At 35.7% G+C, this 27,000-nt stretch overlaps 3 protein-coding genes across 3 annotated transcripts; 2 read left to right on the top strand and 1 right to left on the bottom strand.

The window, feature by feature from the left end:
• The first annotated feature begins 429 nt into the window (after nucleotides 1–429).
• Nucleotides 430–10,191, top strand: LOC133300138 (uncharacterized). Its single transcript, XM_061499637.1, has 7 exons — nucleotides 430–439; nucleotides 523–655; nucleotides 782–968; nucleotides 3,188–3,592; nucleotides 4,290–5,677; nucleotides 9,687–9,779; nucleotides 9,986–10,191. The coding sequence occupies exons 1-6, from the start codon at nucleotides 430–432 to the stop codon at nucleotides 9,700–9,702; spliced, it is 2,139 nt and encodes a 712-aa protein (XP_061355621.1). The 3' UTR covers nucleotides 9,703–9,779; nucleotides 9,986–10,191.
• Nucleotides 10,192–11,433: 1,242 nt separating this feature from the next.
• LOC133300132 (serine carboxypeptidase-like 50) lies at nucleotides 11,434–13,249 on the top strand. Its single transcript, XM_061499631.1, has one exon. The coding sequence runs from the start codon at nucleotides 11,714–11,716 to the stop codon at nucleotides 13,115–13,117; it is 1,404 nt and encodes a 467-aa protein (XP_061355615.1). The 5' UTR covers nucleotides 11,434–11,713; the 3' UTR covers nucleotides 13,118–13,249.
• A 4,593-nt stretch (nucleotides 13,250–17,842) lies between these two features.
• LOC133300128 (pentatricopeptide repeat-containing protein At1g63330-like) lies at nucleotides 17,843–20,815 on the bottom strand. The gene has a single exon (XM_061499627.1). The coding sequence runs from the start codon at nucleotides 20,813–20,815 to the stop codon at nucleotides 18,047–18,049; it is 2,769 nt and encodes a 922-aa protein (XP_061355611.1). The 3' UTR covers nucleotides 17,843–18,046.
• Between the last annotated feature and the right edge of the window lie 6,185 nt (nucleotides 20,816–27,000).

The raw sequence follows: 27,000 nt of genomic DNA on the forward strand, positions 1-27,000 counted from the left end.
GTTGTTAGTAAGTGGGCTAAAGAACACACCTGCCTAAACCAAGGCCTTACCCGGGACCATAGACAGCTGGATTCTGATGTAATCTGTGCAGCCATTATAAGTATGTATTACGCGATGTTTGGTTTAGGGTTTATGTTTACATTATTTTTACGGTTTTATTTATTAACTGTGTTGACTTTGATTTTGGTATAGGTATGTTAAAAGAAGATCCATCTCTGAAACCAGTTCTTATTCAGGAGAGGGTACAGCGTTTGTATGGATACAACATATCTTATAAGAAGGCTTGGAAGGCTAAAATGAAGGCCATTGTGAAGTTGTTTGGCGACTGGGATAAATCATATGCCATCTTACCTGGTTGGCTGACCTACATGACACAGATTAATCCTGGTTCTGTGTTCAAGATTGATACGGACGAGTGTTGTGACGCTGATGAAACTAGGTAAGCTATTTTCATGAATGTATACATGTTGTATGTAATGCTGTTTATGTATAACTCATTCAATTTGGGTTAATTTTTTGCAGGATACATGTGTTCGAAGATTCACTTTGATTTAAGATTTCAAGAATTTGTCGACAGTAACCCCCAAGTAGCCACATGGATAGATCAGATTCCCAAAGGGAAATGGTGCAAGTCTTATAATGAGGATGACCGAAGGTTTGGTCATATGACGACTAACCTATTTGTGTGTATCAATAAGGTCCTACGGGGTGCACGTAATTTGCCAGTAACGGCATTGGTCAAGATGACGCAAAGTAGACTTGTAGAGTATTTTGTGAAGAGGCGTGAAAAGATCCAAAATGCAAAGACCAAAGGATGGAGAATTGCAAAAAAGGTTGAGGACTTCTTACAAAAGAATGATCAGTTAATTGTCAGTCTCCGTGTCCGTGTTTTTGATAGAGACTTGCAATTGTTTGAAGTTGAGGATGCCTACAATCAATCTACACATGATGTCGGCGACATTACGAGGGTTGGCTTGCTAAATCGTAAATGTCAATGTGGACGGTTCACAGCTAGACGATTTCCTTGCAGTCATGTGCTAGCGATGTGCAAGGTTGAAAAATTGAACCACTATGACTATGTCGATCATGTGTTCTCAATTACACACATTGAGAAGGTCTATGCTGCACATTGGTTTCCAATGGGTAATGAGTTGTTGATTCCAGAAATAGATGGTCCAACTATTATCCCAAATGCATCTTTGGTTCGTGCACAAGGGAGACCGAAGTCTACAAGGATACAGAATGAGATGGATTGGGTTGAGTCCCAACCAACAAGCAGTCAAAGTAGATGTAGCACCTGCAAGCAAATTGGTCACAATAAACGTACATGTCCTATGAGGATTAGACAAAGTTGAACCAATCATGTTCATGTATTTAAGGTCTTATGGTAGAGTTCATGTAATTGTGTTATGAATTTTTATGTTACTTTGTGTTACTCCCATTGTCATTATGTTATTTGACTTTTCATGCCTATTCAAATTAGTAACATTGGATAATATTGATATATTGAAACTCATAACAATTATTGATATGACCCCTATATGAATTCACCTAGTTTCGGGGAGCGTAAACAAATGATTTCAATCAATACTAAATCCAACAATGCATACGAATAGGGTATTGACTGTTCTGTACCTGAAATTGTGTTCCCCAAGTCATAATACGCTTGTACATTAGACTACAATCGGTTCTATACAAAAAAATTCAAGGAAATCAGATTGGGGTACCAAAACCACTGATTTAGTCGAGCAACCTGAACTGGTTTAGTCGTACCTTCTTACGTCTCTCATTTCCCACATTACTCGATCTTCTACGCTCAGCCATGGGAACAAGAGTACCTACAATGCAAGTGGAAACAATATCAATGGACAATAACAATATCAAAAAAATTTAAAATTCAACATAAAAAACTAAAACCTAACCCTATGTCATAAAACATAAAACAAACCCTAAACCCAATCAAAAACAACAACCCAAACCCAAACCCTCAACCCTACACCCCAACCAAAACAGCAGCCCTAACCCTAACCCTAAACCCTAACCTTAACCCTAACTATAACAGGAAAACCAATCCTATACCCTAACATAAAAACAGAAACCCTTAACCTACACCCCAACCAAAACAGCAGCCCTTGCCCTAACCCTAACCCTAAGCTACCACATCAACCCTAGTCCATTACCCACACATCAAACTCAACACCCCACCCCTAACCTAAAGCCACGAAACCGCAAACAACCTTCTACCATAAACAAGAAATTTAAAATAACAGAAACCAAAGCATGGAGAAAACAAAAAAAAATCTAAACCTAAAACCAAATGGAGTCAGAAAATGTTACCTACAATGTCAATTTCGCAAGTTGTGAACCAATGATGCTTCAATCGGACCTTCAAGGGATGAGATTCGAACTTGGTTGAGGAGATGGGTTCTTGGGGCGTGGCCTTAGTCGACTAGAGTTTCAAAATAACCCCCGTTGCGAAATGGGGGGTTTTAAAAAACCTGGTCCGCGATATTTAGTCGACTAAATAATGGCCTTAGTCGACTAAAAGTGCTCGACATTTAGTCGATCAAGGTGAATATTTAGTCGACTAAAATTCGTGTTTCTTGATTTCTGAATTTTGCCCATTTAGTCGATTAAAAGTGCAACTTGATCGACTAAATGGGGGCAGGATGGTGGATAGTTCTCGGGGAGGGTCAAATTGATTATTAATTAATTAACGAGGGGCAAAAAAGTAAAAAGCCCAACAATAGCTTCATGAACTCAAAACCCTTCAGGGCTTTACCAACAATGGAGGATTATGAGTCTCATGTAGGAAATTCCAGAAACACGAGCATCATGGACTCAAAACCCCTGAGGGATTTACCAACAATGGAGGATTGTGAGTCTCAAGAGGGAAATTCCAGAAGCACGAGCATGGCTCACCTCAAAAGCTCTCTCCTCTCTAAACTCACCGAACTCAATCCCTCTCTCTCCATCGACAACCACCGTTCCTCCTTCATACAACATCGCCTCCAACAGCTATTCAATACGTTCAACACCCCCACTCACCCCCCTTACGCCTTGGTATCACACGCGCTCTTTCTCTTTCAATCTTCATAGCCTATTTCATGATTTTTATTTTTTATTTTATTTTTTTGTCTAATGCTGTGTGTGTTTACATTACTTGTTTTTTATTTTGTGTGTGAAGATGATACGCAGGGCAATAACGGAGTTGAACGAGGGAACAGGGTCGAGTGTGGAGGAAATAACGGAATTCATTGGAAGGGAATATGAGGATTTGCCGTTGGCCCATGTGAAGATTCTTGGTGTTCATCTGAGGAAGCTTTGCCATGAAGGGGAGCTTGCGCGTACTGATAGTGGGAGGTACGTGGTTCTGTTTGATGGTGATGACGGAATGGGTGATGGAGAACAGATAGAACAATGTAAGGGTAGCAAGAAGAGGGAGAGAGGCAAAAGGATGCAAGAGGAAGGAATTAAGAAACAGATTAAAGTGTTAGAGTTAGATGGTGGTAGCACCAATGAGCCAAATAGGGTGGTAGAATGGACACAAGAACATGGGAAAGAGGAAGAAGAGGAGTCGTCACAAATTCCGGTACAATGTACATCAATTCTGTCAAAATGCAGAAATTTTGTCTAATCTTTGACATGGACTCAGTTGTCATATTAGCATATGACTCAATTGAATTTACTCTCATGTGCATTACTTCTTCATGCTGAAAGTTCGACAAAACTTTATTGGCATTGCAAGCTTTCCTATTTATTTGTTCCCTTTTTTTTTTTTTTTTTTTCAATTTTCAATAAAGGACAATTTAATACTATAAAGCACTTGTTTATAAAAGTGTCAGATCCATTTTTGTGTCTATTGTTTGTCATACATTTGCAAGAGGTTGATTCCTTGTGACATCTAAGTCATGTCGTGACAACTCATTATTGTGCTAAGATCCCCAATTTTTTCAATTTTCAATATAAAGAATTTTCTATGCTTTACTCAACCTGACAAACTATATTTATTACAAGCTAGCTCGCTTACATCATAAACCTTTCAAAAAAGCTATAAATAATTGAACACAGATTGAAAAAAATCCTCTAAAACAAGCTTTATTCCTTGATTCCTTTCGTGGTAATGGACCCCATTTATTGTTTCTTTCCCTCCCCCCCTTTGACCTCGTTGGAGTCATCTGTCATACCATTTTATTAAATTATTTCTAGAAATGTAAGTGCATACCCCTTATACCTTTGATTTGAATGTGGATATGCATATATGATCTAAGATTTGTTGTCAAAAACAGGAGTCCATACTGCATTTGGAAACGATTCGTTCCTCCCAGTCGACAGTGTTGAACCTTCCTGGTGATTCCGAGCAGCCATTGTTGGTTCCTATTTCAGAAGGGTTGCCACAATGCAAACCAGCAGCAGGGATAGGATTATCACTAACTCACTTGCAACTGCAAGTGTCATGTCATGGGCCTTCTGAAAGTAGTTTGGATTCAGCAGCCAAAACGTCAGCTTCATTATCTTCTTTGAATTTTCAGAAACACAAGCAAGATGAGAACCCGATGCCTGGGGATCCTGAGCAGCAGCCTCTAAAGCTTCAATGCAGAGGGAGGCCTCCTAAGTCTAAGAGGCCTTGTAAGTCTAAGATAGTTGCAGACTATCAAGGGGAGTCATTGTTGCCCTCAGGTGATGCTTTTGTTACTGGGCAAAATCCAAATGTAAACAAAATTGACAAATGGTGGCTGTCACGACCCCAAGGTCGAGGTATAGGTCGGGGAAGGAAATCTAAACTACATAGAAAGGCACACCGTGTACAGCCACAGGAGCAAGCTCAAGGTCTGCTGAGCTCTCCTTATTCAGGCCAAAAAGAAACAATTTATTCATCCCAGCCAACAACATGGAATTCTCCAATTAATGTAACTCGCAATTTCGGGCAGCAGTTGGCGGTTCCTACTTTAGAAGGGCCTCCAGGGTACACGGTAATAAAATTATCACCAACACAGTTGCAACTGCAAGTATCTTCAGACATTGATTTGGTTACGCGGTCCAATATGAAAGGTTCATTAACTTGTTTGAATGTTCATGATAAGCAGCCCCAGCATTGCAATCAAGGAAGTCCTGATGGAAACCTAGATGAGAATCCAATGTCTGGGGATGGGAATCCTGAGGAGAAACCAATAAAGCGTCCCAGAGGAAGGCCTCGTAAGTTAGAGACTGTTGAAAACTATTCAGGGGAGTCATTGTTGCCCTCAGAAGATGGCATTCTTGATAAACAGGAGCCAAATATAAACAAAATGGAGAAGAAACATCAGAATGGTTCAAGAAGAGGGCGGGGTAGGCCTCGTAAACCGAATCCAAGTGCAAACCAATGTGAGGAGCAGTTACAAGAAGATCAACGTAAGCAGCATGGTCGAGGAAGAGGTCGGGGGAGGCGTCCTAAACTAAGTCGAAATGCTAACCAAGATGAGGAGCATTTACAACAAAAAAATCAAGCTCGGCAGCAGTATGGTCGAGGTAGACGTCCTCGGGGGAGGCCTCGTAAACTAAGTCAAAATTCAAACCAATATGAGGAGCAGTTACGACCACAAGATCAAGCTCAAAGTCTGGTGAGCTCTCCAAATTCTGGAGGGATTGATAACCAAATTCTGAAGGAGAAGCAGTTGGAAGTACAATGTCGGGGAAGGTAATAAAAGGAATAGAAAGATATAACAAGTCTTTTATTTTACCTAATTGATCTGTTTGTCTGCTTTGCTTTAATGAAAAATCCAAGTTAATTGTGTAACTTATTGCTTTAGTATATTATGTGTTTTATGTGCTTCTTGTTAATATCATGCATATTGTTTTAGATATATGTTTTTGGTGTTAAAGTGTATAAATGATGATTGTATCTGATAATCATGCTTTTTATATATGATAAGGAACCGTATCTAAGCCTTTGTTATATTTTTACTTTGAAAACTCAAGTTTGTCGTTGCTGTCAAAAGAGCAACTACTTTTGATTTATTGGGCGAAAGAGCAACTATTGGGTAATTGCTACTTATAATTGCTTCTCCTCCTGGGTTTTTGACTTTTGTTTGGGTTTTGCAATACTGTCATTTAAAATAAGGGGCAAATTTTGTCCTTTTCATACTTTTGTTTTATTAAAAAAGCTTAAAATCCTCTTTTCTTTTTCTCTTCCACAATCACACACTTTCACATTCTTTTAACTCTTTGCCCCAAATTGTCCAATCCTCCTTTTTTATGACAAATCTCTTGTTTTTACTAAGTGTTTTATAACTCCTACTCACAAAATCATCGGTTCTTCGTGGTAAACCTTTGACCTTGTAGTGTCGAATGACATTAAGAAAGTGCTTAAGAGAAATAAACTTTTGTTTTTTTACAATAAATTGTAATACTGCTATGCTTTACTGTTGACATACTAAAAGACGAGAAAGTTAAGTGATTTATTCAAAGAATAAGTTTTGATGATGATTTCTTGAAGATGAAGAGCTAAACCAGCCTCGTTTTTTTATTTTTATTTTTGGGTGGAGGGGAATCACCAGCACATGCAAGCACTTAAGTTACACTTGATTCTTTTTGAAAGTTCCTTCCAAAATTCTCTTTAAATGTATTTTTAAATCTTCTAAATCCTTTTAATATGTTTTTAAAACTTTAAAAAATTGATACTGTGATCCATCTTTAATATTTTGGCATATTCTCTTGATCATGTCACTTTGAATCTTTCATGCATTTTTTAATTATTTATACATCCTATAATTGACCTTTTTGATGCGGAAGAGGGGGAAAGAACAAGTTTATCAATTTGGATTATCAACTTAATTAGGGGAGCTCTCCTTAATCAGAATTTAGAGAGAATGAGGGAAAAAAGAGAGAAAGTGAGAGTCATTGAACTGTTGTGTATTTCATTAATGCTGAACTGATACATAGTGACTCTATTTATAGAGTACACGAATTACACTAAGCTGAGAGATCTGAGTCAGCAAGGGAAAATTAACTCTATAATAAACTAACAGATGCTAACAGAAATATTAGAGATCCAATACAGACACAAGTACAGTAACGTAGCTAAAGCCAAAGGTAAAAGAAGCTGAGTGAGCTATATTTTCACTGATACCCGTGTGCAAACTCAAGGAGGCTTGGACTGGAACAAAGAGCCATCCAAGACCTTGAGTTTGGATCTCAATTCAGCAAACCTCACAGGAGACACAGCTTTGGTAAAAGTGTCGGCAATCTGATCAAGAGAGGGAATATGAGATACCACCAATTCCTTATTAGTCACACGTTCTCTAACAATGAAAATATCATGTTCAAGATGTTTAGTTCTGGCATGGAGTACTGGAAGAGGTAAGGTTGAAATGCAATCATGGCTTGAGGTGATGGATTTTGTTGCTGTCGAACTGGAACATACTGAATAAGGCTTCTGCTGTGTGAAAGCAAAATACTGCAATTTGTTGGAGTTTGGTGGTGGAATATTAGGAACGAAATTCACATCGAACCTATACCAGCAGCTTCGAATCATGACCAAATTTGTTGCACAATTGACAGGGCACATTCGAACGAGGACCACGTCCTCTTCCTCTGTAATTGCGACCTCCAGGCTTGCCTCGTCCCCTGTTACCAGCATTGGAGAAGCCAGAATCATGGAAAACCTGCATCTGGTTCATGCTTTGTTCTGCGTTCTGCAAAACAGGGGCAAACAGAGGAATTTTGTCTGGCTTGTTCTGAGTTGAAGCAACATTCGCTGAGGCTGGGTTGCTCAATAATGACTCATTTTGCTTCAGCAACAACTGTTCGAAGACCAATAACTCAATTGCAATGTCATCCACACCATAGGCTTTTTCACGCGAATGAACATTGAGAACGAACGAGTTGTAGTCTAAAGGCAAACCTTTGAGTATGTAATCGATCTGATCCTCTACAGATACAGGATTGCTTATCGCCTTCAACGAGTTACAAAGGGACTTGATTCTGGATAAATACTCAGACATCGTCTTGGAGCCTTTCTTCAATGTTTGAAGGTCAGATCTGAGGTTTCTGGCCTTAGATTTCATCATTCCATGGAAGAGTTTGTGGATCTTCTCCCAAGCTTCATGAGAATGCTTAACTCCTAGTATTTCATTTACTACTGACTCTGAAATCGTGGGAGAAGCCAAGTAGCGACATCTGATCTTGTGTGAGCCATGTGAGATGCTCTGGATTCACTGATGCAGCGTCTCGATCTTTTTCAGTTAGGAATTTTGGCAGAATCTTTGAATTGACAAGGAATCGTTGAAGCTGATGTGTTGTTATTATCGGCTTAACAATCTGATTCCAGAACAAGAAATTATCCTTATAAGTTTTACAGAGATTTGGTAGTTGAATAGATTTGGAGTTTTCTCCATCGAAGAGACAGTGTTTGTGGTGTGATTTTAGGTGTGACTGTTGCGATTCTCTTGAGTAGATGACGTCGCGGAAGCCATGACTGAGCAAGAAATGGATTAGGCCCTCATAATGAAGGCTTTGAGACCAAATCAGAATTTAGAGAGAATGAGGGAAAAGAGAGAGAGAGTGAGAATCAATGAACTCTTGTGTATTTCATTAATGCTGAACTGATATATAGTGACTCTATTTATAGGGTACACGAATTACACTCAGTTGAGAGATCTGAGTCAGCAAGGGAAAACTAACTCTATAACAAACTAACAGAAATATTAGAGGTAGTAATCCAATACAGACACAAGTACAGTAACGTAGCTAAAGCCAAAGGTAAAACAAGCTGAGTGAGCTATATTTTCACTAATATCCTTAAAGCAAGCCTTAATAAACTAAGGGGGAGCTTATAAAGCCTTCAAGGATTAAGCGGGAGTTTATGGATTAAGGAGGAGCCTTTTCTAAACCATCACTCTTTGATTTTCTTAATGTGTTTGATTCTTATATTATTGCTAGCAACTTTGATTCTTGTTGGCTGCATGTGATATATGGGATGATTATTTATTTATAAATTTTTTGCTATGCTCAAATTGTTGCCAATTAATTTGGGTTCATCGAGCACCGACTCCAATTAATTTGTGATAAAGATGTTGATGTTGCTCAAATTGTTGCCAATGTTTCATAAAGGGTCATCATAAAAGGAGAATATTATATTTTTAGTTTTGATGATGAATATTAAGTGTTTGAGCATATAAAAAAATTGTGTGCTATTTGCATAAATTGATAAGATTTATGAGTTTAAATTACCTTAGTTATGGTTGATTTGTTTAAATCCCTTGACGTTGGTTTACTGCTGCAACTAGATTTAACAGGTTATTTATGCTTGAATTTCAAATTTGGTTTGGTAGGATTTTGACATGTGTGAAAAAATTGATTATTATATGTAAATGATAAAGGGAAAAATGTATGTCATTTTAAAGGATACAAACTTAAATCATTTTAAGAGAAAGATAGATAAAAAGAGATGAGACTATACTTTTATTTTTTTTAGTGGAACTCACTTCTTTGTGTCTATCTCTATCTTAAAAGGATCTAAGTTTGTGTCCTTTAAAAGGACACACACTTTTCCCAATGATAAATTGAGAACAATGTTTGGAATTAATGTTTTGTATTAATGATAATGAATTTTATTTTTTCTATGTCGTTATGATTATGCTTCAGCCTTAAATGAGGAAATATGTTTATTTTAACATTCAAAAACTGTTTGTTTGCTGCCGTACTAGAAACACAGAAAACTAGCAACTATAACAGCACTTATTGGATGAGCAAGCAACTACGCGTATTTTATGAGATCTGCCTTCCACGACTTAAGAAGGGTAATTTCTAGCCCGAATCTCTCTCCAACGGCTTGCAACACCTCTATTCTTTCTAATTTTTGAAGCTTCATACTTGCAACAATACTTTAGAGTGAGTTGAAGTTTTGTAACTCAATTTTAAGAGCATTTGAATTAAAGAGAATCCTTGTTCTAGTGAAAAAGGAAGAGTGTGTCGGTAGCGTTCTAAGAACTTTCTTTTAATCTAGGTTACTCTATTCCGGGAGGAGATAATGGAAGGTTTTTGGAAGAAAGAAATCACCGTGTACTCCATTTCGGATTTAGATAGAGATGTGTTTGTGGTGTCTCAGAGGGAAAAACAATCACTGTACACTCTGCTAAGGTAGAGATAGGTTCATCAGAGTCTTTGTAAGCAAAAAATTGATCTCAAGTAGCTGATCGGGGACTAGACATTTGCGCATTGTGGCTGAATCAAGAGAAACTGGTTTGCTGCATTAATATTACTTATGGTTTCATTTTATGAAATTTTAATTTTATAATTTTCTGTTACTAAACCCAAAGAATCAATTTCTTCTCCTTAAAGGTTTTGGACATGGGGAGTGTGGGGAGATTGTTAGCTTTATTTCGTTAGCATTACTCTTGGGCAGTGTTGAAAAAACCAGATTGGCCCGGCCGAGTTGACTCGGAAATTAGTAAATCGATTATATGATTGGTCCGATTTTCATATTGGATCAGCCAAATAATAGAACTGGTTTGACCTAGCCGATTTTTAAGAAAACTGGTGACCTGACTTGGTTCATAATTTTTTTTTTCAAAAATAAATAAATTATAAAGGATATCATTTTTTTTTTAAATTCACAAATGGTTTATTTTCTTTTGAAATATTTGAGTGATTTGTTGCTTATTAACTCATATAGGTTATATACTTACAATACTAATATTATCTTGGTTATGAACTATACAAGGAATTTTGATTTAATTTATAGCTAGAGATATTGTCTATTGAACATAAAACATTAGTATCACAAGCATTATATGTTTGTTTGATCTTTTGTTGGATAATAATGTGTGATGTATTATATTTCATATTAAAATATTTAAAATTGGTATTATTTTTTTTATAAGTATTTGAGTATGTTTATAATTTTTTTAATATAAATTATAGATTTGGATATAGTTATAAGGTCATGCAATTGAATCAGTGATCTAGTATTTCGACCGGATCGATGGTCGGACCAGGTTTAATAACATTGCTCATATGATTCAATGAACTTAACATCCTAACCTATGACTCTTGTAGTGAGTGTATTTTTTTATTTTTTTTCGTATTTCTATTAATCGGTTCATTCTTTAGAACTAATCTGGTCGTGAGTTGAGAGCAGTTAAGAACTCTCCCTTCGACCAAATACGTTTCTCGGGTCTCGAGCTTGTGTTTTCTACCTTAAAGGGGCTTTAAATTGCCACCATTAATCAAACACTTTGTTGGTTTGGTGCAGTCTCTTTAGATGTAGTTATGTCTTACGTGAATCCTTAAGGAAATAAAAGATGCACCCTTACTACCATCCGTTATAATTTTTGACCTGTTGGTAGTAAGTGATTGATTCCTACATATTCAATAATAATTTATTAAAATTACATGCATTTTGTGATAAAATAATATTTTTAAAGTAATGTGCACTCTTTAGGTGATATAATCTTTTACACGTACTTAAATTACAACATATAAACTCATTTAATTGAGTTTACATCTTCTTCTTCTTTTACTTCTTCATTTTTAATTTTACCAAGTCAAGTATTACAAAAGATATCCCTTCAACTGCGTACTTGCCGACAGTGGAAAGAGAGAAGATTCCCTCGCGTAACTTCGTTCTCAAATGTTGTCCATGTCTATATATCCATCACTGTTAGACAATCCAAGAGTAGTAACAAGTTCAGCTCTACCATCTGTGTAGACTGAGTAACATATACACCACGAAATGGAGTCAACGACTCGCACGTCCCTCTTCGTCAAAACCCTTATCTTCTTCTGCTTCTTTCAAAGCCCTCTCTCAGTCTCAGCTTCTTCTTCACAATCAGCTTTGAAATCAACTCATCCATTCCCTAAAGAAGCCCTACCCACCAAATATGGTTACCTCCCAGTCAGCCCCACTTCCAGTTCTTCCATTTTCTACACTTTCTATGAAGCCCATAACTCAACTTCACCTCTCTCCCAAACCCCACTTCTCATTTGGCTCCAAGGTGGCCCTGGCTGCTCCTCCATGATCGGCAACTTCTATGAGCTCGGACCCTGGCGTGTCACAAAATCCCTTACCCTTGAACCCAACCCTGGTGCTTGGAATAGAATTTTTGGCCTTCTTTTTCTTGATAGTCCCATTGGAACTGGCTTCAGTGTGGCCTCAACGCCTGAAGAAATTCCAACCGATCAAAACGCCGTTGCCAAGCACCTTTTTGCTGCTATTACACGGTTTGTTCAACTTGACCCTGTTTTCAAGCATCGTCCTATTTATATTACAGGGGAAAGCTATGCCGGGAAGTATGTACCTGCTATTGGGTATTACATATTGGAGAAAAATGCTCAGTTGCAAGGGTCTGAAAGAGTGAATTTGGCTGGTGTGGCAATTGGTGATGGGTTAACAGACCCTGTAACCCAAGTGGTTACTCATGCTGCCAATGCTTACTATGTTGGATTGATCAATGATAGGCAAAAGAATGAGTTGGAGAAAGCTCAATTGGAAGTAGTTGGATTGGCTCGGATAGGGAATTGGAGTGAAGCAGCGGATGCGAGAAACGAAGTTTTGAGAGTGTTGCGAAACATCACAGGGTTGGCTACTTTGTATGACTATACAAGGAAAGCTCCTTATGAAGATGACTTGGTTGCTGAGTTCTTGAACTTTGCTGAGGTGAAGAAGGCCTTGGGGGTGAATGAATCATTTGTGTATGTGTTATGCAGTGACATTGTAGATGCTGCACTGCATGCTGACGCGATGAAGAGTGTGAAATATATGGTAGAGCACTTGGTGAGGAAGAGCAGGGTGTTGTTATACCAAGGTCAACATGATTTGATGGATGGAGTGGTACAAGTTGAGGCATGGGTCAAGACAATGAAATGGGAAGGAATTGTGGAGTTTCTGAATGCAGAAAGGAAGATTTGGAAGGTGAATGGAGAGCTTGCTGGGTATGTACAAAGTTGGAAGTCACTCACCAATGTTGTGGTTTTGGGTGCTGGCCATCTTTTGTCTGCTGACCAGGCTGTGAATTCTCAAACAATGATAGAAGACTGGGTTTTGGAAAGGGGTTTGTTTGCTCATGACCATCACATAAATGATTCACTAGATATCGAAATGCCCCTCGAAGCTCCACACATTCTTAGTTCCTTTTGATATTGTTATTTGTGTTGGTGTTTTGTGAAACTAAAGTACTACTGAACCCATAGGCTTGAATGTCACTGCAGGAACTTTGTACTGCTGTGACTGAATAAGTTCACTTTGTTTATATCTAATAAAAGAATTTCTAAGCAGTTGTTATATCTTGTAAGTAGTTTTGAAGTTATTATTAATTGAGTTTATAATCAGTGTGAATATTATTTTTACATAAAATAATGTACCAGCAATCCAACACGCTCTTTTTTGGAAAGAAAACATGCACTTCGTTGTAAATTAAGGTACCGACACGCGATTTATTATAGATGCGCCTCGTTTCTCAAACCCACATTCTTAAATCCATTTAGTTGGTAAAGAACCCTGTTTCTTTGAGTCGAATTTGAGGGTAGAGGATTTGCATCAAGAACACAGAAGTCCCAACAAACCAGAACCTCTTGTAATTAAGTTGCTGGTTAAAGCTATGCCGGCAAGAAAATTCAATCAATTGATATCAATTACAATTTTATTTTTTTTGATTGGGCATCACACTTCAAAAAGAACATGCAGTGATCAGCATCCTAGAGTTAATTAGGTTAGTGTAGTTGAGGATCCATTGAACAAGGTCAAAACCCATGCTGTAAATGGCTTATTACGGTGGATTGATTAGAATAGAGATAAAACAAGTTCAATTTGAAGCATTAAAATTGGCAAAAAATATTCAGATTGGAGTGAACCAAGAAACTTCAAGGCATGGGTTTTCGGGTCATAAGTGGTACAGTGGTACTGATTTAAAAAAAATCATCAAGTATCACACATTGGGAAATTACCAATCATCCACCTCCTTTATGTCAATTCATATTGTACACACACAAAAAATCCCAAATTTTTTAACAAAACATCCTTAAAATGTTATGAAAATAACATTAAAATGTTGTTACAAATCATTAATAACAAAAACTAAAATTTTAATATATAACTCAAAAATCAAGAAATAAGTGAAACCAAAACTACTACAACTCAGATAAGGCAACGATGAAGTCGGTGGTTGTGATGTAATGGCGTTTGGAGGCGGATTTGTGTTGAGAAAAAGTGGGAAAGAGTGGAAGAGTGACTGTGGCCAAGGAAGGCATAACCTTTCCAAGGACCAAAGTCCCAAACCCAAGAGCTACCCACAAAGCACAAAATCCGTACTATGATGCCATATATTTTATGTGAAGGGCATGAATAGCAGGGCACCCTGTAGAGAACCTACAGGTTTTTCAGAGCCATAGTTCAAAACTACTCTGCCCTATATGCTTCAGCCCTCATCATCACCATCATCAAGTAAACACAAACACAAACACACACACACACACAAAACGGAATCTTCATCAAAGAATAAAGCAAAGTAGCTAACAAGAGGAAAATAAAAACCCTATTAGTTGCGGCTCCGCATACTCTAAACGCATTTAGGTGTGGAGGAGGAGAGTTTGGTGGGTTGGCATATAAATATTGATGTTGCAACAAGAGTGGGAGCCTCTCTTGTTGGGCTTGGACCATACCAAAAGCCCAAGCCCAAGCCCACGTCCACTGACTGATTCTGAATAGCTGATTATTGAATCACAGTTCACAACTCACTGAGACCAAGCCCAAAGGGACTTAAACATCTAATACAAAGCCCGATACGTTATTGAAAATACGTAGAATCATCTTTCTGAGTTTGTTTTCTTCAAAAGAGAATGGAAAAAAATGAATGATTCCACTATTTCGAATAATCCGCTCAAATAAAATCGTAAACCTAGTAACTCTACTGAAAACCGAATGCAAATAATTTTATAATAGTAAGATTCATAGCTAATAATCCTGCAAGTCATGGCAATTGGCAAGCAAGAGAGTTTCAATATAGTAACATTTAAGATTGTTGAATAAGAAATGATCTTGCAATACACATTAGAGATTCAAATTCATTAGTTTCTTCTTTCAAAATAAATAATTAAATAATCCACCAATAGTATGCCAGTACTTGACCAATAGTTTTATAATGATTTCTCAATATTTCTATTTGAAGCCCAGAAAGATTTAGAATTCTGCAACTTCTAATATGCAACACGTAAAAATGCAAATAGCATACAGAAGGGATTTTGGAAGTGTTGCCATGTATCACTTATTACGAAAAAATATTTTCTACAGGTAAAATATTCAAGAATATTTGACGTTCATAATTAGGCTTTGATTTACATTTTTTAAAATTTTGTTGTTGTTGAGGTTTTGATATTATATATTTTAAATCATGTTATATGTTTTCAATCCTTCTGAAAATTTCCTCAAGCAATTAAAAAAAATAAAAATTTCCCCCCTTTTCAAACTGACATCAGAGCTCACTAATAATATTTAACTCCTTTGGTTATGCTGCCTTTTTCTGACTAACTATCTTTTTCTATGACCTATATAATAAATGTTTTTGGGTGGGTTATTTCTTTCTAACTTTAGTAATAATGTTAAGAGTGCTCAGTACTATGGGAAATACTCAAAATATTTTCCTACTCATGAATGCAACTTTGTGATCATCACTGTTGATCCAGCCCTTTATCTTGGCAGTTTCTTCCTCTTCCTTCTTTCTTTTTTGTATTCATGTTTCTCAAACAGCTCATTTGAAGCCCCCATCCTTTTCTGCTTATTTAACATAACAACACAAGGATGGCCTGCAGCCACATGCTCAAGTTCAATCTTTTCAGCATTTCCCCAGAATCTTTTGGCTTCTAAACTTAACCATATCATTCTTTTAATGCTCTCTCCTATGAGCATCAATATTATTATTGCCTTCAGGATTGACCTCATTTTTCTGAGTCTCCTTGTCTTTCATGCATCTGAAATGTAGAAAGCCAAAAGCCAAACTTAGTTCCGAAGCATATCTTGGACTTCCATTATGAGATTCTAAATCTGTTGAAAACTTCACTTTTGCACACGAAGATCTTAATAACTTTGCCAAGAAAGACAAGTTACAATTACAACACATGATACTTTTTTTCATCAGCTAATTCCTGAATCTGAGATCCATGAATGAAAGATCCCAATATATTACAAAGATGTGTCAGTGATTTTGGACTTGAACTCAATTAAGTGCAGGCTAATGTAGCAGACTAACAGGATGGTACTAATTTTAGATATCAGAAAAATGGCCAGGACATAATATCCTGTCTCACTTACCACTATTCAACATGTTATCAATTCTTAAAAAGGTGAAAAGATGGAGTTTCAGGCTGACAGAAAATTGTTGGCAAAGATAATGTTTCTAATGCATTGAGAAATGAGGAAAACATTGTAACACACATTTGAAGCCCACAGCAAAATTGAAACTAGCAATTTCTTTTTATGGCTTTCGAGTGAAATGGCTTTAAATGTGCCAAATGCAGCAGTTTCACTTATGTTGATTATAAAATGATACTTAAATTAAAAGGAATATAACACAATGGTTGTAAGGCTCATCAAGGAACAATGACTAAAAATATTTATTACGAAATGACACAGACCAAGCTACTCTCACACCACGATTTGCTAAGCTGTCAAATTAGGGAGTTAAAGTGACATCTTCCTAATGCTGCACATATGTTCTACAAAACTAAATAGGTCAAAACATCAATAAAGACTTATACCCAAAGTTTAAATATTTCCTCACTGTTAGAACAAAAAGCATATAGTTTTGTAGTTTCATGACTTGACTAGAAATAGCAGACATTTTAAAACACTATAAACAATAAATTCTTTTTTCTTCTTCTCTCTCTCTCTCCCTCGCACATTTGTCTCTTAAGTCTTTTTCATTTATATTGGTGGAATTGACGTACCACACAGAAATCTGCATATATTAATACAATACAGAGGAAAAACACAATTATAAGAAACTCTAAATTTACTATATGAATTCCCCCATAATCATTTATTTGCTTTCCCCTGGCTACTTGATGAATCCGTATGCTAAAAACAGACAAAAAAATTGTGTTGTTCATTAATTTCCCAGCTAAAAGTTTTCCTAACCAAGGAAACCAAAGAGGCAACCCAAATTTGAATCAGTTTGTCATACGACGAAAGATTGCAATGACTGAACATTAAGTTTCATACTAATGTTTTCCTATCAAACACTAATAACACGATCATTAAAGTCAGACACTTGAGTAATTTTAGTAATCCAATTTTTTTTTTTTTTTTTTTTATATTTATCTGCAGTTTTTCAGTAACACCATCAATATATCAATCAGACACTTGAGCTTCCACAAGATGTTTGTTAGAAATATAAAACCATTTATGAAACTTACTTAATAGCTTAAGATTTTAGGAGACTTGGTCATTGACGACGTTCAATCCCAAATCAACACAATCACACAAAATTCTGAAACTAACTTCAATTGAAACCATATTAAATAATGTTCCCCCCCTCTTCCCTCCCAAGAAAGAAAAAATACCGAAACATGAACTAAATCAATCTTAAAGACCCCCAGTGTGTCATACAACCTTAGCAACACATACTAAAAACAGGGGTCAGGCAGGCACAAGCAAGATTTGATATCATACACTTTTCTACAAGTACATGAATTTACTTTACTTACAAAGCATACTCCATTCATACTCCATTGCGTGCACTTCAGCAGATTCAACCACATTTCAGACTGATAACATCCTCGAGGCCTCAAAAATCACAGAAGCAAACTATGCAGCCCTCTAAAAAATTAGCTGCTATTATCGTTCATGGAGAAGCACACATAAAAGCACTCCAGATTGGTAGTAATAACCACTGATGGTCACCTTAGAAAAAGGTGACCAATCCTTCCTTGATTTCGTAGAGTTTGTGCCACATAACATTTTGTTATCACTTGTTTCATGTAATGCTCAAGTAGCCACTGAGGGCTACTTCTTGTTCTCATGATTATACAAAACCTTGGCAGATTTCAAGGATTATAGAAGATGAAACCACCAAGTTCACAAAGCAACAAATTGACTTTCAATCAACTTTATATTATTCTCATCCTCTATGTTATGAGGTCTGTTTCTTGAAAAATAGTCAAATGTAATGTACATAAGGAAATCCAAAAAAAGGCTCTTTTCACATGTTCCTCTCACAAGTTCAACATCATCCTGCATCAAATGGTAAGCTTGGTCCAGTATTCTATAGGAGATTTCATCAAAACCAAAGCAGATCTCCCTGAACTTTTGACCCCATAGTAAGGCTCTCTCTGGCATCCCCTGCTTGCAAAAATGAGACAACAATACATTGGTCGTAGTCACATTTGGAATAAAACCCATCTTAAGTAATTTTGCAGTAAGAATCATAGCACGATCCAATATATCACTACAAATACCACTCATCATAGTGTTGTATGTCACTGTGTTTGGAACAATACCAGCAGAGACAAGCTGATCCAAAATGATAACTACTCGATTCATTTTTCGAATACTGCTGTAACCATGCATGCGTATATTATAGGTTGTAATATCCGGGTCAATTCCACATGTGTACATTTTATTAACAACCTCATCTGCACCAACCATGTCAAATGCCTTACAGTATCCTCCAACTAATATGTTAAATGTGAAGATATCTGGCATCAAACCAATCCGGTGCATGCCAAGAAATGCATCCACTGCAGACTTCATTTTCCCCAGTCTACAAAACCCATCAATGATGATATTGAAGGTAATGGTGTCAGGAAGAAGGCCCTTTAGCCTCATCTCTTTCTCCAACTTTAATGCTTCAGTCATCTTCCCACAGTTGCAAAGCCCGCCAATCAAAGAATTGTATGCAAAATTATTAGGAACAAAACCTATAGCTGACATTTCTAGGAACACTTTGTATGCCTCCTCAACAAAACCTGCTTTTGAAAGTCCATCTATTAAGGCCGCAAAGGCAACGGCATCTGGATATATACCTTTTTCTTTCATTTCCTTCCATAGATGTTGAGCCCCATCCAGATCATTCATCTTGAAGTATCCATCAAAAAGCACAGTGTAAGCTACTTTGTTGATGGGAAATCCCTTCTCTGACATCCTATACAAAAGTGTCCTGGCTTCTTGCAGCCTCCCTTTCCTACACAAACCCATAAGCAAAGAATTACATGTGGATGATGAAGGAGTGAAACCGCATGTAACCATAATATGATAGGCTTCAAAAGCTTTGTCTTCTAAACCTGCCCTGCTATAGGCTCCTATTAATGAGTTAAAGGCAACCACACTAAGAGTTAGTCCCTTTTCAAGCAAATCTTGTAATAATTTCATGGCCTCATCAAATTTGCCAACCCAACATAGCCATGATACTGTTACATCATATAGTGAACAATCTGGAAACAATCCTGATACTGTTAAATCTTTCAAAAACCTGTTCCAATCCTCTTCTCTCCCATATTTATAATGCCCTCCAACCAAAATATTAAAAGTCACACAATCAGCGGCAATGCCTTTAGTCCTCATTTCTTCATAAAGCATGTTAGCTTGACCAATCTCCCTTGCCTTGACATATCCATCCAACAGTGTATTGTATATTGCAGTATTTGGAGTGATACCCATATCATGAATCCCATCAAAGAGCTTCCGCGCCTCCATCACATTTCCTTCCCTGCAAAGGGCATGCAGAATGATATTAAATGTGGCGATGCTCGGTTCACAACCACTTTTTATCATCAAATGCAGCCAATCAATGGCAACCGAGGTCCTTCCCCTATTGCAATGGGCACTAATAAGAATGTTAAATGTAAAAACATCAGGATTGCACCCAAACTTTGGCATCAAATGAAACACACTTTCTCCTATTACAAGCTCCTGCTGTCTACAAAACCCATAAACCATCATGTTAAATGTAATATTCGAAGGATAAGGCCCTTTCCGGAGCATATCCTTAAATAACTTCCACACACTATCATAATCACCAATCCTAAGTAACAACCTGAAAAGAAGGGTTATTGCAGATAAGCCCGGCCTAACTCCTACAACCCTCATCCTATGCAAAATATCCAATGCCTCTAAACTCATCCCAACATTCAAAAAACCCCTCATAAGGGTATTCAAGACAGAAAAATCAGACTCATACCGAGGATGATTCCTCCACATAAACTCCACCATTTCCTTGCTTCTAGTAGCCCCAATCCTCGCAATAACCCAAGAAACCATGTCCTGCGCAAGCAGCTGAAGGTTCTGAGCTGCCAAAACATGTGCCCCAATGCAACACAACCGAACTATCTCCTCAGAATCATAACTATCCCCAAATGCTAACTTGAAGAATGCAAATGCAGCATCCCTTGTCTCTAATAATTTCATAATCTTCACAAGAAAGAATGGACAAAAACGCAGGGAGAAGCCCTTCAGCACAAAACCCTTCTCATTCTTTATGATATTGGATAATCCCACCACCACTAATCGGCGTTCCCTTGGGCTTATTATACTTGAAGGTTTGAAATTTGAGGTCCCAAAAGGGAGAAACTGAGTCAAATAATCACAGCACTCAGACCCAGAAGAGGATGGGGAATGGGAATGAAGGCAGTGAGAGAATCGAAGGTTAAAGGAATGAGAGAAGGTGATGAGAGAGAGAGAGTTCAAACAATGGTGCCTCAACCGAAAGAAGAGAGGAGAAGTAACATGAAACTTAGCTGACATTCGGAGCTGTCGTAGAGTGACCCCTGTCAGCGGCACCCAGCACGGCGGAGGTCGTCGGAGGTTTTGGTTGCTCAAGTGAAGAATGGAAATTTGTTGGACTCTCATTCACAAAAACAAAAAAAAAAAAAAATGTTGGACTCTCACTGCTTCTCATTGAATGGGCCCAAATACATAAGGCCCTAATGCTACTCTCCTTCTTATAGGTGAATGATGATTACTGAGAACATAAACATTTTTATCTCAGAAAAAATATTTTTGTTGAAGTGTAATTTTGCTTCATATTGAATAATGAAAATCATCAATTCAAAGCCTCTTTCCTTACTACCTTTTTTTTTTTTCTTCTTCTTTCTTTCCGGTGATGCTTTTGTTTGACTATGTCGGTCAAGGGGAGTAAGTTTGATCATTAGGGTGCAAGTAATTGTTTGCGAAATCCTTTATTAATCACTAAAATTAGTGACTCTTCCTTCTTCTTTTTTATCTAATCACTGAAATTATTTTTTTCTCCCAACTTTTTCACCTTTTAATTAATTGAATAAAAAAATGAAGTTTACGTTGTTGGTGGTCCTATTCATTCAATACCACACTCAAATTAGTTAGGTTTTATTTGGGAGTCACCGGGGAAGGTTTTCTCGTGTTTTTCCCTTATTTGTGTGTTTAAAATGAAATTGATGATTTTTATAAAATCCTTCAAAATTCTTCACATCCTTAAGGGGGTGTTTGTTTCGAGACTTTTCTCCACTTTCCTAGCTAAGTGCAAAAGGGATTCTGCATTCCCTACATTTGGTTCACCGATTCATCAATTTTACCCATCTAATTCACTTCCCTATCAATTGACAATTACATGTAAAAACCAATAAAATCATTGTTCCAGAAAGCATCTCAAGAGGTGGTATTTCTATGAGAAAACCGGCTAAATTTTGGTTTGTGGTACAAAAGGGTTATTTTCAAATTAATATTTTATCTTCAACCAAACACATATTCAGGAATTTCATTCAATTTTTCTGGTAAAATTTTGTCCAACCAAACAACTTTTTTAAAACTTTTCTATCTAACTCACTTTTCCTGCAGATCCCTAGTATTTACATTTCCCTAGAAAAAAAAAATTTCACCTCAACCAAACATCTCCTAAGAGATTTGAGGGAGGAAATATTATAAATTACTTATTTACCCTTAACGTTAAAATGTAAAAACTACATAAGTGTGAATTATTTTTTAAATGTGACACTGCAAGAAAAATTTTAAATACCGACATAATTTAATGACGAAAAATATTTCGTCAAAAATAATGACATAATTTTTGAAAAAATTATATTCCGCCGAAAATATAGACGAAAAAATATTGTTGAAACTAAAGACGAAATTAAAAACGGTAGAAGCTTCGGTTATAATCACCGACAAAAATTTTCAACAAACAATTTTGAGAAAATTCTTGTCGGAATCAAAATTACGTCAAAATTTTCGACTGAAAATATTTTCTTTGAAATTTTCAACGAAAAACAATTATATCAAAAATTTTGAAGGAAACATTTCCGTTCTCAAAAATTTCGACAGAATATTTTTTCTATCAAAACTTTTGATGAAATTTTTTTTCAAAATTTTCGAGAAAATTTTGGGCAGAATCAAAATATTGTTGAAAGTTTTGACAAAAATATTTTTGTCAAAATTTTAGACGAAAAATATTTCGGTCGAAATTTTCGAAGCAAAATATTTTCGTCAAAATTTTTGATGAGAAATATTTTTGTCAAAAATTTCTATGGGATCTAAATTCCTTAAAAAAATTTGACAAAAATAATTTCTTAAATATTTTTCGTTGAAAGTTTTCGACGGAAAAAAGAATGGGGAAGGATATTGTGACAACCAAGTTGTGTTACTACCAAGTTACTACCAAGTGACTACCAATCAATCTCACCGTTAGATCGATTATGTTGATCCAACGGTTATATTTATTTCCATCTTTGTTTGGTCATGATTCCCCATATTTAAAGTGAAAGCATTAAATATGGAAAATCATAACCATACAAAGGTGAAAATAAATATAAAGTATTAAATCTAGGAAATCATGACCATACAAAGATGAAAATAAATATAACCGTTGGATCAATATATTCGATCTAACGGTAAGATTGATTGGTAGTCACTTGATAGTAACATAACTTGGTTGTCACAATATCCTTCCCCAAAAAGAATTTCGTCAAAATTTTTGAAGGAATTTTGTTTAGTTAAAAATTTCCAACAAAATTTTTTTTGTCACAAATTTCAAAAAAATACATGTCATCAATCCGCATGAGAAATTTTCATTGGAAATTGTTTTGCGTCAAAACTTTTTACGAAACTTGTTTTTTCTCTCAACATTTTCTGTCACAATCTTTTTTATGTTGAAAATTTTGATGCAAACTTATTTCGATCAAAAATTTTGACAGATAAAAAATTTCATCACCTTTCATAAAGCGTATTTCAATAGAAAAATTTGGTTCAAAAAGTATTTTTCGACGAAATTGTTGTCATTTGGAATGAAAAAATTCTGTCGAAATTTAAGCTATTTTAGTAGTGTGAAAATATTAGAGAATATATAAATCATTAAAAAGGTCCAACACCTTAAGGTTTTGGGTTGAAGTGGTTCCTTAACATGGTATCAGAGCTTGAGTGACTACAAGGTCCCATAGAAATTGAAGCGGTTCCTTAACCTTAAGGTGTTGGGTGAGGGCCTTTTCAAGGATTGTGGATATTGCACATGCCCAATTTTTAGTTTACCTTTTGTGCTTTTTTTTAACAGAAAAGTAGATAAATAAATTTTTTAGAAATTTTAAATTTAATTTTATTTGTAAATTATAATAATTATATTACTTTTTATAAAAGGAGTAAAATAATAAAAATATTTCATTAACCCTCAATTTTTTTCTCTTGCATATTTTTAACTCTTTTTTTTGGAAATTGATCCTAATTACTTCTTTGCGGCGAATCAGAACCCCCGGTATCCCCACGGGTTCGACTCTTTGAGCCGCCTACGGGACTAATCCAGAGTTCGGGTGCGAGTCCTACGGTACTTATGCCCCTCCCCAGATGGTGTTGGTGGGATTCGAACCGAGGTCATCTCCCACCACTCAGTCCCCATGCTACCAACTGAGCCACCACACTTGGGTGCATATTTTTAACTCTTAAACAAGGGAAAAAATATCCTTCATTTTTCTTCTTTTCTTTTTCCTCCCCTTTCGATCTCTTTCTTTTTATTCCTCTCCAAACTCTCCAACAAAGTCTTAGGCAACATAATACTAGTAATTACTTTTGAAAAAAGATCTGTTTACTATCTTACTTGGATAATGGAATCTCCGTCACGAACAAATCTTTACCACTCATTTTTTTTTTTGAAAATAATCTTTACCACTCCTTTAGTACCATACATCATTTTAAAAAGGGTAATAAGTTGAAATTTAGATGAAAATAAAGATAAAAATGTTAGGTTTAAATGAAATAAAAAATTTATTTTTAAGAAAAGGAAAATACCGACTCCTGTAGCACTAAAGAAAAATTCCTCCATCACAAGTTACCGAAACTTAAAAATAAATAAATTCATGTAGTTAACTTGTCTACTCTAACCCACACACTCAGTTATACATGCCAATTTTTTAGCTTTAGAGTTAGCTCAAGTATGATAATAATTGCTTGGGATCTCTTGTCAGATATGTGCTATTTTTTTATTTTATTTTTGTACAAAGATATGTGCTATTTTAATAAGATTCATCATGATTTGTTTTGTAAATTTTTCTTATGATATTGATACGAATGGTATCAATAAGGCAGATAGTGATAGATGAGTTGGAGGAGAGGGAAACGTTTAGGGAAACGTTTATCTTGTCTACCCAATTACTGAACGTTCTCAGCTTCCTGCAGATTTTGAAAGTATATAATGTCGGTTTCAATTTCAAGGATATAATTGATGTTTTCTTACATGGAAAAATGAAAAGTGATGGAAAAAGAGGAAACAATAGAACGAAAAGTTTTGGACTTTAATGCACATATGTCCACCCAAGTAATTGAGATTTTTGAGACAGGTGTTGGTGTTACGTGTACATCCATGATGGTTATGATGAATGCTGAGAGGGGTTTGGAGTTACCACATGTTACTAAACCCAATCCAAATTACAATACCCATCAAACTCAGCCCACTTGTAGTTGTAAGTGACTGCTTAGTGCAATAAAAAGGGAAAAAAAAAAAAAACAAGGGAAAAAAGTATAGACCCGCATTATTATTGGTTGGGAGCTAGAAAATTTTATAGGGAAGCCAAAATATAAAGACCCTAGCAATAAGGTTAATGATTATTCAACTTTTCTCATAGACTTTATCAATTAATCCTAAAACAGGTTTAATGTCCGTTTGAATGAGTTTTTTTTTTCTTTTCAAAAGCTATTTTTTTCTAGAAAAAAAATCCCTCTCACTATAAATTAGTGTTTGGATGTTTGTTTAAAAAAAATTACAAAATAAATTAAAAACTATTTTTTAAAACTAAAAATTTTAGTTTCTAAAAATAGTAAAAGTAAAAGTTAAATATGTTGTTTAAAAACCAAATATTTTTTTTAAAATCTAAATAGTTTTAATTTTTATAAAAAAAATACTTTTAAGATAAATAAGATATAAAAAGTTATTTTTTTTTTAAAACTCATCCAAAGTATGTTGGATGCATAAGAACATTAATTTGTTCATTATTTATGTACATGATGATTTGAGATTGCTGTTTAACTGTAATTTTTCCATCATCTACAAAGAGGGAAGGGGAAACTCAACTTTCCCAATCTTCGTTTTTATGATCAACAAGCAATAAAAAATTAGAGATGATGGAAGAGAAGGCCCACATGTTATCCACTAGGATTACAAGACATGGAGATTTTCATGAATAACTAATGAAGAGCATAGTAATTAGAGGACAACTAGACAAGTGGGGTAGCTCATGGTTCCCCACCAAATCATCAAGGGGGCTTCCAAGTGGTATGCATTGCCCTTGACCCTATCATGAGTGGGGGCCCACATTCTCACGCTTTTGCCATAAATTTCCCAAACTCTGTCTGTACCTGCGTGCACCCTCTCTCATTACGGGGTCGCGTCAGGTCGACCGTGCGCTACGAACCTGACCACACCCTTTCGGTTTCATTTCAATTTTATGGTTTTCAACACTCTTCATTTCAATATGCCATTTCTTTTTTTGAGATTTTCAACATATTTTCCCCTCGTCAGTCCTTGCTTAAAAATTAAAGTCAATTATTATTTAAGAGTAACGATTAATAGAATAAATTTTAAAAACATGAATAATGTAAATATTTAAGTTTCACCCACCATCAATACTTTTTTATATGTTTATATTATCATTCGCTCATGAATTAATATATTATTAAAAAACTTACTTTTTTAATTGATATAAAATAAGAGTTTTATAAGAGTTATGTTGTAAGGAAAGTGATTGTATACTGTTATAGAGATTCGTTTTACGTGTCATAATTTTTTTTTTTTGGTTTAAAAAGTGTGGGCCCCACGAAATGTTGTGTGTGTAGAAATTTTTTTCTGATCATGTTAAAGGACAAACTAAAACCGCATAAAATAATGATCAACACATAAAAGAATTATTATATACATGTACTAAGGAAGCGTTTGGTCCGCGTTATATTTCTGAATTCACAGAAAAGTATGATAAGGAAATATATTTTCCAATGTTTGGTAGCTCAAATCGCAAGACTTTCTCATCCAAATTTGTTTCCGATTAAATGCTTTTATGTGAAAATTTTAGTACGGACTGACAAATGAGATATCCTAAAAATATGTGGAATTGTTGACTCCCAAGGAAGCCAAAATTAAAGTGCAAAAATTTAGACAAAATTGTCCTTCGATTCGTGTGATGTTTAAAGAAGTGGGTCAGAGCAAAAGGTAAAGGTACCATGCATCCTCCGTCTAGTTGAATCAAAAGGTAAAGGTGGGGTTATTATGGTGAAATAACCTCACATTCCGACTAATATTTCATAATCAATCAAACACGAACTCAGTAAAAGTAACTTAATTTTTTTGGGAAAATTTAGGTATACTAAACAGCTTTTTAGTAATATTCCAGTAAAATATATTTCCCAATACATTCCGATAATAATTATTTTTCGGATAAAAAAAAATTTCTCCTATACCAAACGCTCATAAAACTAAACTCATATAATATCAAAAATTATATTTGATATTGTTCCATCCTATATATGCTTTGATAGGACCGATTCTACAATACATCAAACTCAGACTTTAATTGCCAAAAAGTTTCAAG

Source organism: Gastrolobium bilobum, unplaced genomic scaffold, assembly GCF_033153095.1.
Source record: "Gastrolobium bilobum isolate Gb01-03AN ecotype WA unplaced genomic scaffold, APGP_CSIRO_Gbil_v1 utg38323, whole genome shotgun sequence".
Classification (NCBI taxonomy): Eukaryota; Viridiplantae; Streptophyta; class Magnoliopsida; order Fabales; family Fabaceae; genus Gastrolobium; species Gastrolobium bilobum.